The sequence below is a fragment of the Notamacropus eugenii genome, chromosome 1 (genome assembly GCF_028372415.1).
Source record: "Notamacropus eugenii isolate mMacEug1 chromosome 1, mMacEug1.pri_v2, whole genome shotgun sequence".
In the NCBI taxonomy this organism is placed as follows: Eukaryota; Metazoa; Chordata; class Mammalia; order Diprotodontia; family Macropodidae; genus Notamacropus; species Notamacropus eugenii.
In genome coordinates this window covers 569,862,112-569,877,797 of record NC_092872.1, presented here as the reverse complement: position 1 = coordinate 569,877,797, position 15,686 = coordinate 569,862,112, and the positions used below count along the sequence as shown (strand labels likewise).

The 15,686-nt window shown below is 34.7% G+C and overlaps 1 protein-coding gene across 1 annotated transcript in view; it reads left to right on the top strand.

The window, feature by feature from the left end:
• CSMD1 (CUB and Sushi multiple domains 1) overlaps positions 1 to 14,249 on the top strand; it is a 2,598,423-nt gene extending 2,584,174 nt beyond the window's left edge. Inside the window, exons 69-70 of the mRNA XM_072634370.1 lie at positions 8,817 to 8,949; positions 10,798 to 14,249. Coding sequence (XP_072490471.1) covers positions 8,817 to 8,949; positions 10,798 to 10,957 — 293 coding nt within the window. The 3' untranslated portion in view covers positions 10,958 to 14,249. The remainder of the gene's footprint in view (positions 1 to 8,816; positions 8,950 to 10,797) is intronic.
• Positions 14,250 to 15,686: the final 1,437 nt, after the last annotated feature.

The window sequence follows — 15,686 nt, the reverse complement described above, 5'->3', positions numbered from 1 at the left end:
GTGTATTTTTAAGACAAATTTCTCTATTGATGATCTTGTAGATGGATTACAAAATCCTTTGCCCCTCCTCACCACAATGATTTTGACCCTTGGTGTATCCAGATCATAATATAATGGTATGTTTTGTCACAAACTTATCGTATGAAATAATCACCATAAATTTGAATAGTATATAAAACATTGGCAGAAGAATTTTCTTTATGCATAGATCTTACTATGTCTTCATTGCTTCAATAAATTCCCTATGTCTTACCAAATAAATCCCAATCTCTTTAGTTAGGCATTCGAAATTCTTCACAATTTGACACCTAGGTTGTGAACCTGGGTAACTGGGAATACAGTGGTAGAAAAAGTTCAGAAGAGGAAATGGTTTAGAAAAAGATGAATATGAGTCATGTTGAGTTTGATATATCTAAGGGATGTCCTTTTTTATTTTTTTATGTTTATTTATTTATTTTTAGTTTTCAACGTTGATTTCCACAAAACTTTGAGTTCTAAATTTTGTCCCCATCTCTCCCCTCCCCATACCCCAAAACACTGTGCATTCTGATTAGCCCTTCTACCAATCTGCCCTCCTTTCTATCACACCCCTCCCTTCCCTTATCCTCATCTTCCCTTTTGTCCTGTAGGGTAAGAGAGATTTCTATACTCCATGACCTGTATTTCTTATTTCCCAGGTATATACAAAAACAATGCTCAACATTCATTCCTAAAACTTTGAGTTCCAACTTCTCTCCCTTCCTCCCTCCCCACCTATCCCCACTGAGAAGGCAAGCAATTCAATATAGGCTATATATGTGTAGTTTTGCAAAAGACTTCCATAATAGTCATGTTGTGGAAGACTGCCTATATCTCCCTCTATCCTATCCATCCCCCCCATTTATTCTATTCTCTTTTTTTACCTTGTCCCTTCCCAAAAGTGTTTATTTCTAATTACTCCCTCCTGCTATTTGCAGTCACTCCTGTCATACCCCAATTCTACTTATCCCCTTCTCCCCTACTTTAATGTAGTGTAAGATAGGTTTTCATACCAAATTGAATGTGCATGTTATTCCTTCCTTAAACCACCTTCTCACGTCCCTTTTTTTCCCCTTCATTGAAAAAGTTTTTTCTTGCATCTTTTATGAGAGATAATTTGCCCCATTCCCTTTCTCCTTTCTCCTCCCACTATATTCCCCTCTCATCTCTTTATTTTATTTTTTTTTAGATATCATCCCTTCCTATTCTACTAACCCTGTGCTCTCTGTCTGTAATCCCTCCAACTACTCAAACATTGAGAAAAGTTTCAAGAGTTACAAATATTATCTTTCCATGTAGGAATATAAACTGTTCAACTTTAATAAGTCCTTTATGATTTCTCTTTCCTGTTTACCTTTTCATGCTTCCCTTGATTCTTGTATTTGAAAGTCAAATTTTCTATTCAGCTGTGGTCTTTTCATCAAGTATGCTTGAAAGTCCTCTATTTAATTGAATGACTATTTTTTTCCCCTGATGTACTATATTCAGTTTTGCTGCGTAGGTGATTCTTGGTTTTAATCCTAGTTCCTTTGACTTCTGGAATATCATATTCCAAACTCTTTGATCCTTTAATGTAGAAGCTGATAGATCTTGTATTATCCTGATTGCATTTCCACAATACTCAAATTGTTTCTTTCTGGCTGCTTACAATATTTTCTCTTTGACCTGAGAACTCTGGAATTGGCTGCAACATTCCTAGGTGTTTCTCTTTTCTGATCTCTTTCAGGAGGTGATCAGTGGATTCTTTCAATATTTATTTTGCCCTCTGGTTCTAGAATATCAGGGCAGTTTTCCTTGATAATATCATGAAAGATGATGTCTAAGCTCTTTTCTTGATCATGGCTTTCAGGCAGTCTCATAATTTTTAAATTGTCTCTCCTGGATCTATTTTCCAGGTCAGTTATTTTTCCAATGAGTTACTTCACATTGTCTTCAATTTTTTCATTCTTTTGGTTTTTTTTGTAATTTCTTGGTTTCTCATAAAGCCGTTAGCTTCCATCTGCTTCATTCTAGTTTTTAAAGAACTGTTTTCTTCAGTGAGCTTTTGAGCCTCCTTTTCCATTTGGCTAATTCTGCTTTTTAAACCATTCTTTTCTTCACTGGCTTTTTGAACCTCGTTTGCCAATTGGCTTAGTCTATTTTTAAAGATGTTATTTTCTTCAGTATTTTTTTGGGTCTCCTTTAGCAAGATGTTGACTGGCTTTTCATGATTTTCTTGTATTGCTCTCATTTCTTTTCCCAATATTTTCTCCACTTCTCTTACTTGATTTTCAAAATCCTTTTTGAGCCCTTCCATGACCTGAGGCCATTGCATATTTATTTTGAAGGTTTTGGATGCAAAATCTCTGTCTTTTATGTCTTCCTTTGATGGTATTCATTGTTCTTTCTCACCTGAAAGGATGGAAGAAAATATCTGTTCACCAAGAAAGTAGCCTTCTATGGTCTTATTTTTTTCCCTTTTTGAGCATTTTCTCAGCCAGTTACTTGACTTTTGAGTCTTTTGTCAAGAGGAGGGTATACTCTGGGGACCTGTAAGTTCTCACTTCTTCCAAGGTGGCACAATCAAGGGAGAGGAGTTTACTACTCTCCTGACCTATGCTCTGGTCTGGGAGAAAATACAAGCATACTTCTGCTCAGAATCTGCTAGTAGGATTCCCTGCCCAGAGCCTATACCTGCTTCCCCAACTAGCACTCCTCCTCACCCCAGAACTGCTACTCAAGACTGAGACCCAGATCAGCTCCTCAATTTCCCCAGGGTCTTTAAGCTGAGGGCTCAAAAATGGATGCTGCCACTGTAGTGGCTGCTGCTGGTGGGGCCAGACCAAGTTTCCTTCTCACCCACATAAAAGAGCTTTCTCACTGACCTTTGAAGCTGTCTTTGATGTTTGTGGGTTGAGCAATCTGGGAATTGCTGCTCCTGGTGGTGCCCTGAAGCCTGCTCCAGTCCTGTCCATGCGGTACTGTGTGGCCAAGGCTGGGCTGCACTCCTCTCTGATCTAGTGTGATAGACCTTTCTTGTCAGCCTTCCACTCTGTCTTGGGCTGGAAATCTCTTTCACTCTGTTGTTTTGTGGCTTCTACTGCTTTAGTATTTATTTAGACTCATTTTTACAGGTATTTCATGGGTTATGGGGCTGGACTTCTATAGGTCCATCCTTCTACTCTGTCATCTTGGCTCCACCTCGGGATGTTCTTTCTAAGATGTGCAGTTGGCAGTTTGAGAGGCTAATCTGGATAGGAAAGAAGTTAGGGCTGAATAAAGTTATGTGAGAATCAGTAGCATAGAGATAATAATTGAATCTATATAAGATAAGATCAAAAGGGGGTTTCTGGAAAACCTTCTATAGGGCTGGAGAAGTAGAGATGACAATTGAATGCATATTTGCTGATGAGATCAATGAATGAAATACAGTAGAAGTAGAGGAGAAGAGGTCTCAGGACAGAGACCTGGGGGATACTCAAAATTAGCAGGTGTTACCTGCACAGAGAACTGGCAAAACAAACTGAGATTAAGTCAGATAGGATGAGAACTAGGGAAGAGACTGAAAAGACCAGAGTATAAGGGAGATGGTAGTGATTAACATTGTTAACACCTGCAGAGAAGTCAAGAAAGATAAGAATTGAGAAAAAGACCATTAGATTTGCAAATTAAGAAATCAATGGGAATTAAGTGCTGAAACCAGAAGCCTGGTTGTAAAGGCATAAAACAAATGAGAAAAATGGAGTTTTTTGGGTTTTGTTTTTGAGGATGGGGAAGACGTGGAAACATTTGTAGGCAATAGGGAAATAGTCAATAGACAGAAAGAGATTGAAGATAAGTAAGAATGTGAGTGATAGTGGGGGTAATCTACTGGAGAAGACAGAATGGAAAGGGATCACTTGTGCTTATAGAGGAGTTTACCCTGGCATGAAGAAGCATGTCTTAATGTGAAAAAAGGGGTGAAGAAAGACAGTAAGGAAGAGGGAATACCCAGTGAATGGTGTCATTTTTTTTTCATTTAAATAAAGGCAAAGTAGAATGGGAGCTAGGGAGTTTTGAGGAGAGATGAAACGGTTTAAGTAGAATAGTGAATTAATTTAGTGGAGGTGTGGGGATGTAAAAGAATTGCCTTGCCACATTATGAACCAGTCAAGATTATGTAATATAAATTTACAGTGGACCATGTCAACATAGTTTCATGATTTTCTCCAGCTTTCCTCAGTACCATGTGAATAGGAGCCAAGGCAGTGAATATTGAGAGTAATCCATGACTGAGGTGTGGTATGACATGTTAAACCATACTATAAAAGGGCAAGAAACTCAAGAAAATAGGATAGTGAAGCATTGAACTGGTTTGCCAAGGCATCAAAATGGAGAAGGAAGGAGAGTGTAGCAGGTGCAGGAATTATGATCTAGGAAAAAACTGAGAGGTCAGATAATTAGAGGTCATTATGAAGACAAAGAACAGCATTTGGGTGTGTAAGGAGAGAGATGGGTAGAATGAGAACATATTGTGATCTGATGAAGAAATTTAGATTAGTTATTGGTGGATGTTGCAAAGAGGCAAATTTTCACTCAACATATGGAAAATTTTTCAAACATTTAACATTTTACTTAATTTTCTTCTTACTTTGTGTCAGTGTGTTCACCAGCATGCCATCATGCCATGTTCACTATTGTTCAGTTGAATGTAAGCTCCTTGAAGGCAGAAATGGTATCTCTAGTCCCCAAAACAATGAACTGAGCATATTAGAGGCTTAATAAACATTTCTTAATTGAATTGAAGATTCTTTGATTAATGTGATCACAGTGACATTCTGATAATCAATATATGAAATTTAAAACAAGAAAAGCTAGTCAAAGTTGTTTGAAATGAAATAATGAAATAACCACAAAATTAAATGAAGTATAATGAAATATATTCTTCACAGAGTTTAATAGAAGATAGTAAAGTATCCCAGATGCTCCTGTTTTCCAGTGATACTGTACTGATTGCCTTCATCCCCAGAAAATTACTGTGCTTCCTAAATAAGATAAATGGCCATTCCAAAAAAAAAGTTACCCTAACAAGACATACAGGAGTAATTGAGTAAATAAAGTATTGCCTAGATTGTACCATAATGTTGGAACACAGTCCACTGAGTTAGTCTCTACTAAGTACAATCTAGCTCACACAATAGGCAACTCGGGTATAAAATATGAATAGGTTCAAGAACTGAATGGGAAAGAGAAAATGGACTGAACTATTTTTAAGAAACCATGCAGCACTTTTAAATCCCAATAGTCTTTTAATTATGCCAAAAGGTTATGACTTGTGGAAAAAAATATCTTCATCAACAAGAATTTTAATCAGTGTTCAGACATTGTGTTAGGTGCTTGCCTCAACCTTCAAAGGAAAAGCAAGAGATTGAGCATGTTGGGAATTAGTTGACTGTAGCATATTACCAATGATGATTTGAGCAAAACTAAAGCAAAAGGCATCATCAAAAATGTATCATTGGAAGCTCTGATGACCAGGTCATATGACAAGAATAGCAGCCTAAGTATTTTACTGATATCCACAGAATGTACATTCTTTGGGACTGTAAAGTTCTTCCATTCCCTTTTGAGGAACTATGGGATTCATAAAATTAAAAGTATGTACTACTGGAAGTTGTCCATTGACAAATTCAAACCAGCATTTCCTAATCTAAGACTTTAATTAATCTTTCTTCTTGCTCTTCCAAGCTGTTTTCAAAGACTTTGACATTGTCTAAGTAATCCAATACTTCCACATGATTCATACTTCTCAATACCTTTACCATAAGTTATGGGAATGTGGCCAGAGCTCCTGAGATTCCTTGGGGCATATGTTCAAGCAACTAGAATTTGCAGGGATGATCAAATTGGTCTTATTTTCCTTTGCTACCCAGATAGTATAAATCTACATTACATAAGGTAGTAAGGTGTGTGTATGTGTGTGTGTATGTGTAATATACCTATATGTGTGTGGTATGTACATAATATACACATATATGAATATATATACACATACATATATACATATATAAAATAAGTTTTTTATAGTCAAGAGTATCTTGAACTTATGAAAGCAAAATGTTTTATAATAGTTCCGTTTTTCAAGTTCTACAGTTTATACGCATCTAAAGCCTTTCTATCACCTCTATAATTAATATGGACTGTTGAACTCATTGATGATGTCATGGACTAACAGTTCTTTTAAATGCTCTCTCAATTTTTCCATATCCAAGAAGGATAACTTCTGAGATCATGTTCAAAAGGGTAGGGGGTTGTTGAATTGAATCTGTGAGCTTTCCTTCTGTCTTTGTTTGCTACCCACATATGGCTTTCTATGTGCCATATCTATGGCATATCTATGGTAGTATGTGTATCTATGGAAAAACATGACTTAGGTGCTTCTCCTCTGAGGTGAGGTCTTGGATCTAACAAAACCTCAAAGTCTTGCACACTTGTGAATGTTTTACATTCCTTCCCTTCTTGTAGAGTCTAAGTTCCAGGAGGGCAAAGGCTGCATCTTAGTTATTGCTACATTTGCCTCAGCACCAGACAAATTACTGTACACACAGTACACATAAGGAATGGCTCTTGAATGAGTAAAGAATAAATGAATGTTTATTTATTTAATGTGTGAACAATAAATACCAGTGCAAAGGTTTGCATATGGCCATATGATTTTAAAACATATATTTTAGGGTGGAATTAACTTATCTCTAATATTACATATTCTACCCTTTAATTTTTAACTATATGTGTGTGTGTGTAATCACATATAGAGAAAACTGGCAATTTTAATCAAGTAGCTATGACTAAACTTTGCATATGTATGTATGTGTATATATCTATATATAAAGTTACATACATAAGTGTATTGATTATCCATTATATCAACAATGTCTAATATGTATATAGTGCCCATATATGCCTATCAGTATGTAAATATAATCTTATCTGGGTAATTCCAACACTGAAATCCTAAAAGAAGAAATTAAGAAATACTAAGAGAATAAAATCTAGACTATGATTCCCAATGCTGTTATTAAAATGCTGACTTGAATATTCTACCTCACTAACAGAATACCAAGTTTCCTTCAAGATTATAGTGGTTTTTTAAGTAATTATAATGCTAGGCATTGTGATTTTTAAAAGAAAAGAAAGAAGTAAAAGTATATACATTTGGGACATAAGATTGTCTCTTGAATAGATCTCTAAATTTCACAAGTGAGTTTTGGCAATGTGTTGGACATGTTTTGTTTTTAAACTTAGTTGTAAAAAGAAACTGCAGCAAATCACTGTTTTGCCTTTTCATATTTTAAAGATGAGCAAAATGAGCCTTTAAAGGTTAAATGATTTATCCTTTATAGTTACATGGCTAGTGATAACAAAAGATGCCTAGGCCCATAAAGAGACTTAAAATGAAATCAAGACTGATCACAGATTACAGAACATTTTTAACAATAGCAATTACCAAAGGCAGAACATGGACTTAGGTCTTTTGATTTTGGATTTAGTATTCTTTCCACTACACTATCTTGCGTCTCTATTATTTATAAGTAATTGAGAGTAGAGGTTTTTGTAGAGGTAGCACAAATAATAAATTCTAATTTTCAAACCCACTAAATTTCAACAATGATCTTCTGCTTTTATTTTTTAATTGACTCTGTGACCTAATTTAATCTCCTTCACATTAGTTGCATCAGCTAAATCATGATCCTTTACTATATTTTTGCTTTCTGCCAAGTTGAAAATTGATTTCACATGGGGCAGCCTCCTGCAAGATGATCTGACTCATTCAAATAAGGTTGATTTCTAGTTTGATTATAATGGTTTCACAGAAGAAATCCACTTAGTTTATGTTAAAAAGTTCTCCTTGATGTGAACTGAAGTCATTTCATATTATTAGAAACTAGTCAGAAGCATTAAGAAATATTTTTGCACTCCTCAGTGCCTTCCAATTTTTGCCATTTTCATATTCTGAGCCTCTTATTCAGTTTTCTGTATTCTACATTTTAGTAATTTATCATAAAGGTAGCCAGAATGTAAAGAAAAGAGTATTCCCAAGATTGTTAAAGAGATGTGGGTTTGAACCTTAGCTTTCTATCTATATTTATTACCAGAAGCAAATCATTTAGATTGTCTGGTCTTCCTCACTTGTTTTCTTCTATGAAATTTCAGACTTGGACTGGATGATCTTTAACTTCTCTTTCAGCTCTAAATACTTTTATTCTATATGTTAAATCAATCAATCAAGTATTTATTATGAGCCTACTTTATGCTAGATTCAATGTTAGACATTAGGAATTCAAACAATCTGATGAATCGAGCAAATCTCTATTCTCAAAGAGTTTATGTTCTAATTGTAAATACCAATATATAAGAATAAATAGAATACAACTAAATATAATGGAGTGAAATACAAGGTTGTTTAGCAGGGAGGGCATTAGAAGAGGGAGATGGCAGGAAAGATGTCATATATAAAGTAGTGCTTGTATAGCATAGAATAGTAGTACTATGACCAAACTGAGAAGGAACTGCATTCCAAGTGGGTTGGATGGCCAGTTCAAAGGCACAGAAACTGGAGATATAATGTCATTTGTAAAGAACAGAGAAAAGTCCAGTTTAAGTGACTCTCAGAGTAGGTAAGGGAAATTAATATACAGGAAATATGGGAAGATAAGTTGGAGCTAGATTATTAAGGGTTTTTAGAAGCTTACTAGAGCAGTTGATCATTAAAAATTTAACTTCTTAGTTGATTTTTTTTCATAATTGTATATTAAAGATTTTTTCTTTTCCTTTTTCAGGTCCTTTAAGTATAGATCCTGATTCTTCAAATCACTATTATGGCACAAACAGCAGTTCTGTTGCAGCTGCCATTCTAGTTCCATTTTTTGCGCTCATTTTATCAGGTTTTGCATTTTACCTCTACAAACACAGGTATTGTATATAACATCGTTGTCAAATCTTTGAGAATGTAACCAACTCCACTTTCTAACAAATTATTATTACAGAATATAATTTTAATACTTCAGCAATGTTCTCTTCTTATACTAAAATGATATAAGTAGTTCTCCCACCCACAAAGCCAGCTGACCAACTCCAAACAATACACATTTAAGAGAAGAAAGCCAACAGACCATGAAAGAAATTGCTGAATTTTGTGGTTAATTAGACTGAATATGATGAAAGAAGAATTTTTCAAGTATCTAGAGTTTATAAAAAGAAAAGAATAATGAACTTTATGTTGTGGCTACTGTAAAAGGGAATTTCATATTTGAGGTAGAGATGTCATATCAGATGACCTATAAGTTTCCTTTTAACTCTTGAGTTCTTTGATTTTTATGAACTATTTTGCTAGATAATTTATTTTTAAATAGATACTAGTATAGTGGTATGATGTGATCATCTGACATAATGAATAGAGAAGAGGCCTCAAAGTCAGGGAAACTTGGGTTCATGGGTTCCCTCTGAAAAATATGTGCTTGGTGATGCTAAGCAAATCACTTAACTCAGTGCCCCAGGCAATTCTATGACATTTTTTTTAGAACAGTGTGTGTGTGTGTGTGTGTGTGTGTGTGTGTGTGTGTGTGTGTGTGTTTGTGTGTGTGTGAGTCAAAGAGAAAGAGACAGAGAGAGAGACAGAGAGAGAGAGAAAGAGATGGGCTTCTTTGGCAGTTTGGTTAAGCCTGTGAAATACTTAGCAGAATAATGTTTTTAGCTGATCATAATAAAATACATAAGCTACAAATGAAACCAATTACATTGAAGTACAAATATCAAAATATTTAAAATCTTGAAAAAATGAGTTAATGGAGCTAGCTTAAGAACCTTTGATGTAGTACGAAAAGCTCAATAATATAGTTCCATGTTCAGGAGTAACAATTTATTTCTCTCCAAAACTTCTTGGTTATTTTTCTACTCTTGGAAGCCAGAGGAAAAAAATGAAGCTAAACATTTGGTCATTTGAGTTGAGCATTCAATACAAAATTTGTCCATAGTAAATGTAATTCTAGACTTTTTTATAATTCCTTTCTTTTGTCTTTATTAATTGATATTTCCAAGTGTGAGGAATGGGAGCACGGTCTATAAAGGCAATAACATAGAAATTGATTTAAAGAGGGAAATCAAACACAATACTTCAGAAATTTTAAGCTCAGGATAAATACATACACACAAAGATTTAAAATAAGGAATAAATAAGGATGGAGTCCTTGAATCTAGTAATATAATTTCTGAATATCTCAAAAGGAAGAGAATTAGTGAAAGAAGACAAAACAAAAAACTTAAAAGTTATAGTAGAAAGAAAACTACTAAACAAAAGTTTAAGGGGAGAACAGGGAGGATTCTTAACTAACCATGTAACTGACAGGAGGAAAAAGAAGGAATAAAAGTAGGGACTAAAGAGATAACTAAGTAAATGAAAGAAAAATAAATGAAAATCTCCAAACTAGGAAAATTCCAGCTTTAGTTTCAAAAAATATAAGTATATACATATAAGCCAAATAAACAAAACTCATAGGGGCCTCCAATAATTTTTAAGAGTGTAAAGGAAACATGAAACCAAAAAGTTTAAGGACTGTTGGGTTAAATGTTCTGCAAGATCATTTCTAACTCTGAGCCTATAATTCTATTGTGCTATAATATTCCTATTGTAGCTAACCTCAGATATGTTATACTCTGTCTACTGCTTATCCTAATGTTAAGAATTATTATGACAGACTTAATATTTGTTTTAAGGCTCCAGTTTTTAACTATTGATTTCCTTTTCCCCCTCTTCCTTTTCAGAACAAGACCAAAAGTACAGTATAATGGCTATGCTGGTCATGAAAACAGTAATGGACAAGCTTCATTTGAAAACCCTATGTATGATACAAACTTAAAACCCACAGAGGCAAAAGCTGTGAGGTTTGACACAACTCTGAACACAGTTTGTACAGTGGTATAGCCTTCAGTGCCGCCAAAATGACTGATTCATAGCCATACCTCTGATGGACAAGCAGTAATTCCTTTGGTGCCATATACCACTCTCCCTTCTACTCTTGGCTTCGCTGCGGTAATCTTGAACATCTTCTCCTGGCATATACATGCAGCTGAAATTCCTAGTAAAATGGGTCGGAGTCTTCTGGGGATCAAATCAAAGACAACATCTTCATCCTTGAAAGTGGATTAAAAGTGCTTGGCTGCATCTGCTTGAAATCAAGGCACACTTAAGGAAGACTGCCAAGTCATGCCAACTTGTCATACTTAATGCCTCAGACTTTCATATTCATATGTGACTGGGATGCCTTTCAATGCAATCTTTTGGGCACTTGGATATATCCTTTGGGTGCCATAACAAAACAAGAGCACCACAGTATGTTTTTGGTTTGGTTTGGTTTTGTTTTAATCCCCATGAACAGAAATGTTCTGAAGAAAAAAAAGCTTTCCTAAAAGAGAAGAAAACTTTCTGGTAGATGCACACACCTACAAATGCTTTTTGGTGACATCACTGAGATGCTCTTGCAGTTGGACAAACTCACAGTATGTCTCCAATGTTCATACATAGGGCAGTCTGCAAATTTCCCAGTCAGCTGTTGTATTGCAGAATTTTTGATGCACAATTTTTTGCACTAGTGTGTTCTGAATGACTAAAATTCTGATACAAACTATGTATACAGGGTTTCTACACACTGTCCATTGTATATAAGCATTATCTCACATTGTCAAGCTCAGCATTCCATGGTCAGTTTTTTGTTGACCTGTTAGAAATTATTCCCCAGATTTGGCACAGGTTTGAAAAGAAATGGGATACTGAATAGATTTTGAGCTTCCTTTTATTTTTCATTTAATTTTTTGCTCCATTTATATAGATAAAACCATTGGGCTTGTCAAGAAAGGGAGAAAAAAAAGTTCGCCTTCACTTCCCGTATTTTTTTCTTCTGATTGTACCATTGTCAGTCACTTATTGTCAGTATCATCCTATTTAACAGCAGGGGGGTTGGCAGCAATTGCTGCCTGCCGTGTAAAAATGTGAATAGTAATTTATTTTAGATAGCTCACAAAACCTGTGAGTTTTAGCTCACAATACAGTCTTCCCTTTTACATTACAGCCATTCTTCCTTTTGACGGGGCATCATTTTTTGATATTGCATGAAAGACAATATAGTCCGCTAGCACACAGAATCCAGTGGGAATTGTCAGTATCAAAATACTATTCAGTTTTTGTTTTTTTTATTTTGAGGGAAAAAAAGAAACACTGCTGACCTTGGTTCACATAATTTTCCTTATTAACCACATCTCTGCTTCATGCTTTGTAATCCCCCAGAAAAGAAAATATAAGGATTTTTAAATCCCAGGAATCCATGTAGCTGAATTATAAATTAAAGAATAAATAATGCTTCTTATGAAATGCAAAGGGGACAGAACCGCAACATGAAGGCAGGGGAAAAAATTAAATGTGTGTATGGGTCTGAAGCTCAAGATGTTCATTAGCACTGAGTTCTATATTTTGATAAAATGATTACAAACTTTTACATTTTGTGTTATTAAGTTCTTAACATTTAAATTTCACACACTGAAAAATCGCTTCCCTGAATTCCTAATTGAAAGTACTGAAAATGAGAAATATTGTTTCTAAATGGTCTTCTGTTTGACAAAGGGTTTATAGTCAATTCAATTCAACAAAGGTTTCCTAAATACATACTTTGTACAATGCACAGTACTAGACCCTTATCCAGCTATTTATTCTGTTTTTCTTTTTCTTTTTTTTTAAGTATTAGTCCCTTAAAAGCATAGCTTCAAGGCATGAAAATAATGTTTGAAAAAAATGTCAAGGTTTAAAAAAAGGCATTTTGCTTCAACACTTTCAGTCATAGGGCATCTGAGTGCTTGCTCTTTATTGAAAGGGCATATACTTTTAAGGAGACCAAGTGGATCTCTTACAGTTTTATTTTTCATTTCAGTTTTGCTGGTGAAAACTGTTATGAATACAGTGTATTCTCTGAACAAATGTCCCACTTGATAACACTTCTGGTGGTTGCGTCATCTCTCAGTATCTCTCAATAGAATGGACAACACTAATAGGATGTAGTATTGAGTGGTTGACCTATAGATTAATATCAGACATCTTTGGATAGGGTGTGAGTTTTCTGTACAAGTGAGAACAAGGTTACCATACACACACACTCACTCATATACACACATATACACAACCACATTCACACACTATGTATATACATATATATGAAATGTATGTATCTAAGCCTGAGTCATTCAAAGCAGATCCAAAATACTGACTTCAGAGCCTGAATGGGTGTTTCTGCTCCCATACTCCTGATTTGCTAGTTGATAACATAAAAGAATTCTGAGGTGGCAGGAGAAAGATAAAATAAATTCTGTATCAGATGACACAGTGTGTGAATGTATGTAAGTGAATGTGTGTATGTGTGTGTATACAACTCAAATTTCTGTTTAGTTATAAATTCTGAGCATTTTTAAAGAGTAAATTTTTACTTTCCAATTCTCTTGTGAGAATTTTACAGGCAGTGTTCTGTAGGCTGTAGTCAGTTCCCTACCCAGTCTCCTGAGAAATCTTTGAAGGATGCTGATCTGAAAGTCAGGAAATGTGCTTGCTGAGGTATCTAGCGAAGACTTCCCCAAGTTGACCAGATTCCATGTGGGGGTGGGGGAGGGGGGGGAAACAACATGCTAAAACAGGTTATGTGCTTCAAAGCTGTTTAAAGCTGCTGCTTGTTCCACACATCTTGCCTTTCTCCAGGCTAGCTGCAATAATTTTTTTTTTCTTCTGTAAGATATTTTGTAAACAGACAACAACACAAAGCTATTATAAAAGGGGAAAAAAGAACGCTGGCATTACGATCAAGTCAACCCCATCTTCATTCCCAGTAATCCATCCTGTCATTTCACTACATGCTGCTGACATGAAGTAGGTGCAAAAGAACTTTTTGTACAGAGATATATTTTTTATGAAGAATTTGTAAAATTATTAAATATGCTGTAATTTTTTGATTAATGTAGGTAAATTGTTAAAAAAATAAATGTTTTTACAATAAAAATGTAATTTCCCAATAATGTAAAATGTACCATCTCTAGCTGATTTTCAGTTCCAATCCTATTACACATGTATTAATATTCAAGTGGCCTGTTAAATGAACAATATCTTTTTGGCAAAAAAATAATAAAAATAAAAAATATATATATAAAAAGAGTGTAATATAGCCTGTGCAATGCCACCTATCTTGAAAGCAAAATCAAAGTTCTAATTAAATATTTAATTATAGATTTCCATCTTTTGGGTGTTTTTTTGGTTTCTAAATTATTTTCTTGCTTTACATAATAAAGGAGGTGTGCATGTGTGTGTGTATGTTAAAAGAAGAAAATTCATTTGATCTTCAAACTAATTGGAATTACTAGATTGCTTAACAAAGAACAAAAAAGTTTTATAAAGTATCAGACTTTCTAGTCTAAAGTTAGAAAGTACTGACATCTGGGTGAAAACAGTCCTTGTCAAAAGGGAAGAATGATTATCAGAGGAAAATATTGACCATTTTGTCTAAATATTGTTTGAATACTTATGATAAAACAATAGCAGTTACGGTATGTTCCTAATGGACTTGGAGGTTTTCTCACAAGGGAGTCAGTTTTGATTATAACAAATTCTAAGGTGTTTTGCTGGAAAATGAATACATGATTCCCTCAATCAAAAAAAAAAAAAAGACATCCAGAGTTACGTTTGCCCTTTTGTTTGTTTTTGCTAAAGATTCTGTGAACTTTTCAAATGATGGAAAATGCTATGCCTCACATAAGAAAAATGTAAATATATTGACCAAATCATTACAAATATCCCATTTTAAGAGGGCTTCACTGAAATGAATAACTCATATTGCCTTTAAAATTCAGAGCCAGCTGTCCCCTATTCATATCTGTGGTGAGAGGGAAAAAAATGCTTTACAAGTCCTCGGTGGCCCATTGAGCTCAATGTTTAGCAGTTAAATGGAATGATATACTAATTTTTCCTGAGAGTCAGGTTATCACAAAATGAAAAAATAGCCAATAATATAAATAGTTCCACTGTGATTTTCAAGTAAAAAATAGTTGTTTCCCTGCCCCCAATTTAAAGATTTAGCTTCATCTTTTAACATGAATATCAAACTGCCCTAAGGAGCTAGGATTGCTGATGACGCATTTATCTCATTTACTACCTGGGGACTTAGCTGGATGAAGAACTAACCCTTGAATCTTGCTGCAAGTCATACTGAAATACTAGCAGGAGAACACTGAAAACATAATAAAATATTTCATAACATATATACAAATGCATATACAGAATGGATAGATATGTATAATCACTTATACATGTGTGTATATACATATATAGGCATTCACATATGTACATACGTGTGTTTTATACATATGTATATGCATGTATATACAACTCATATATATGTATATAGGCTTACATATTCAGAAATAAAAAGTCATTTGCTTCACCTTTTCTAGTCCAGTCTCTGTTATACAGAAGAGGAAACTGAACCCCAGAGAGGTCAGTAAGTCAACAAACATTTATTAAGCAATTATTACATTCCAGGCACTGTACTAAGATGATAAGGGCCTGCATTAGGGTGGTGGCAATGTCACGGGAGAAAAGGGGGCATATGCATGAGATGTTATGAAGG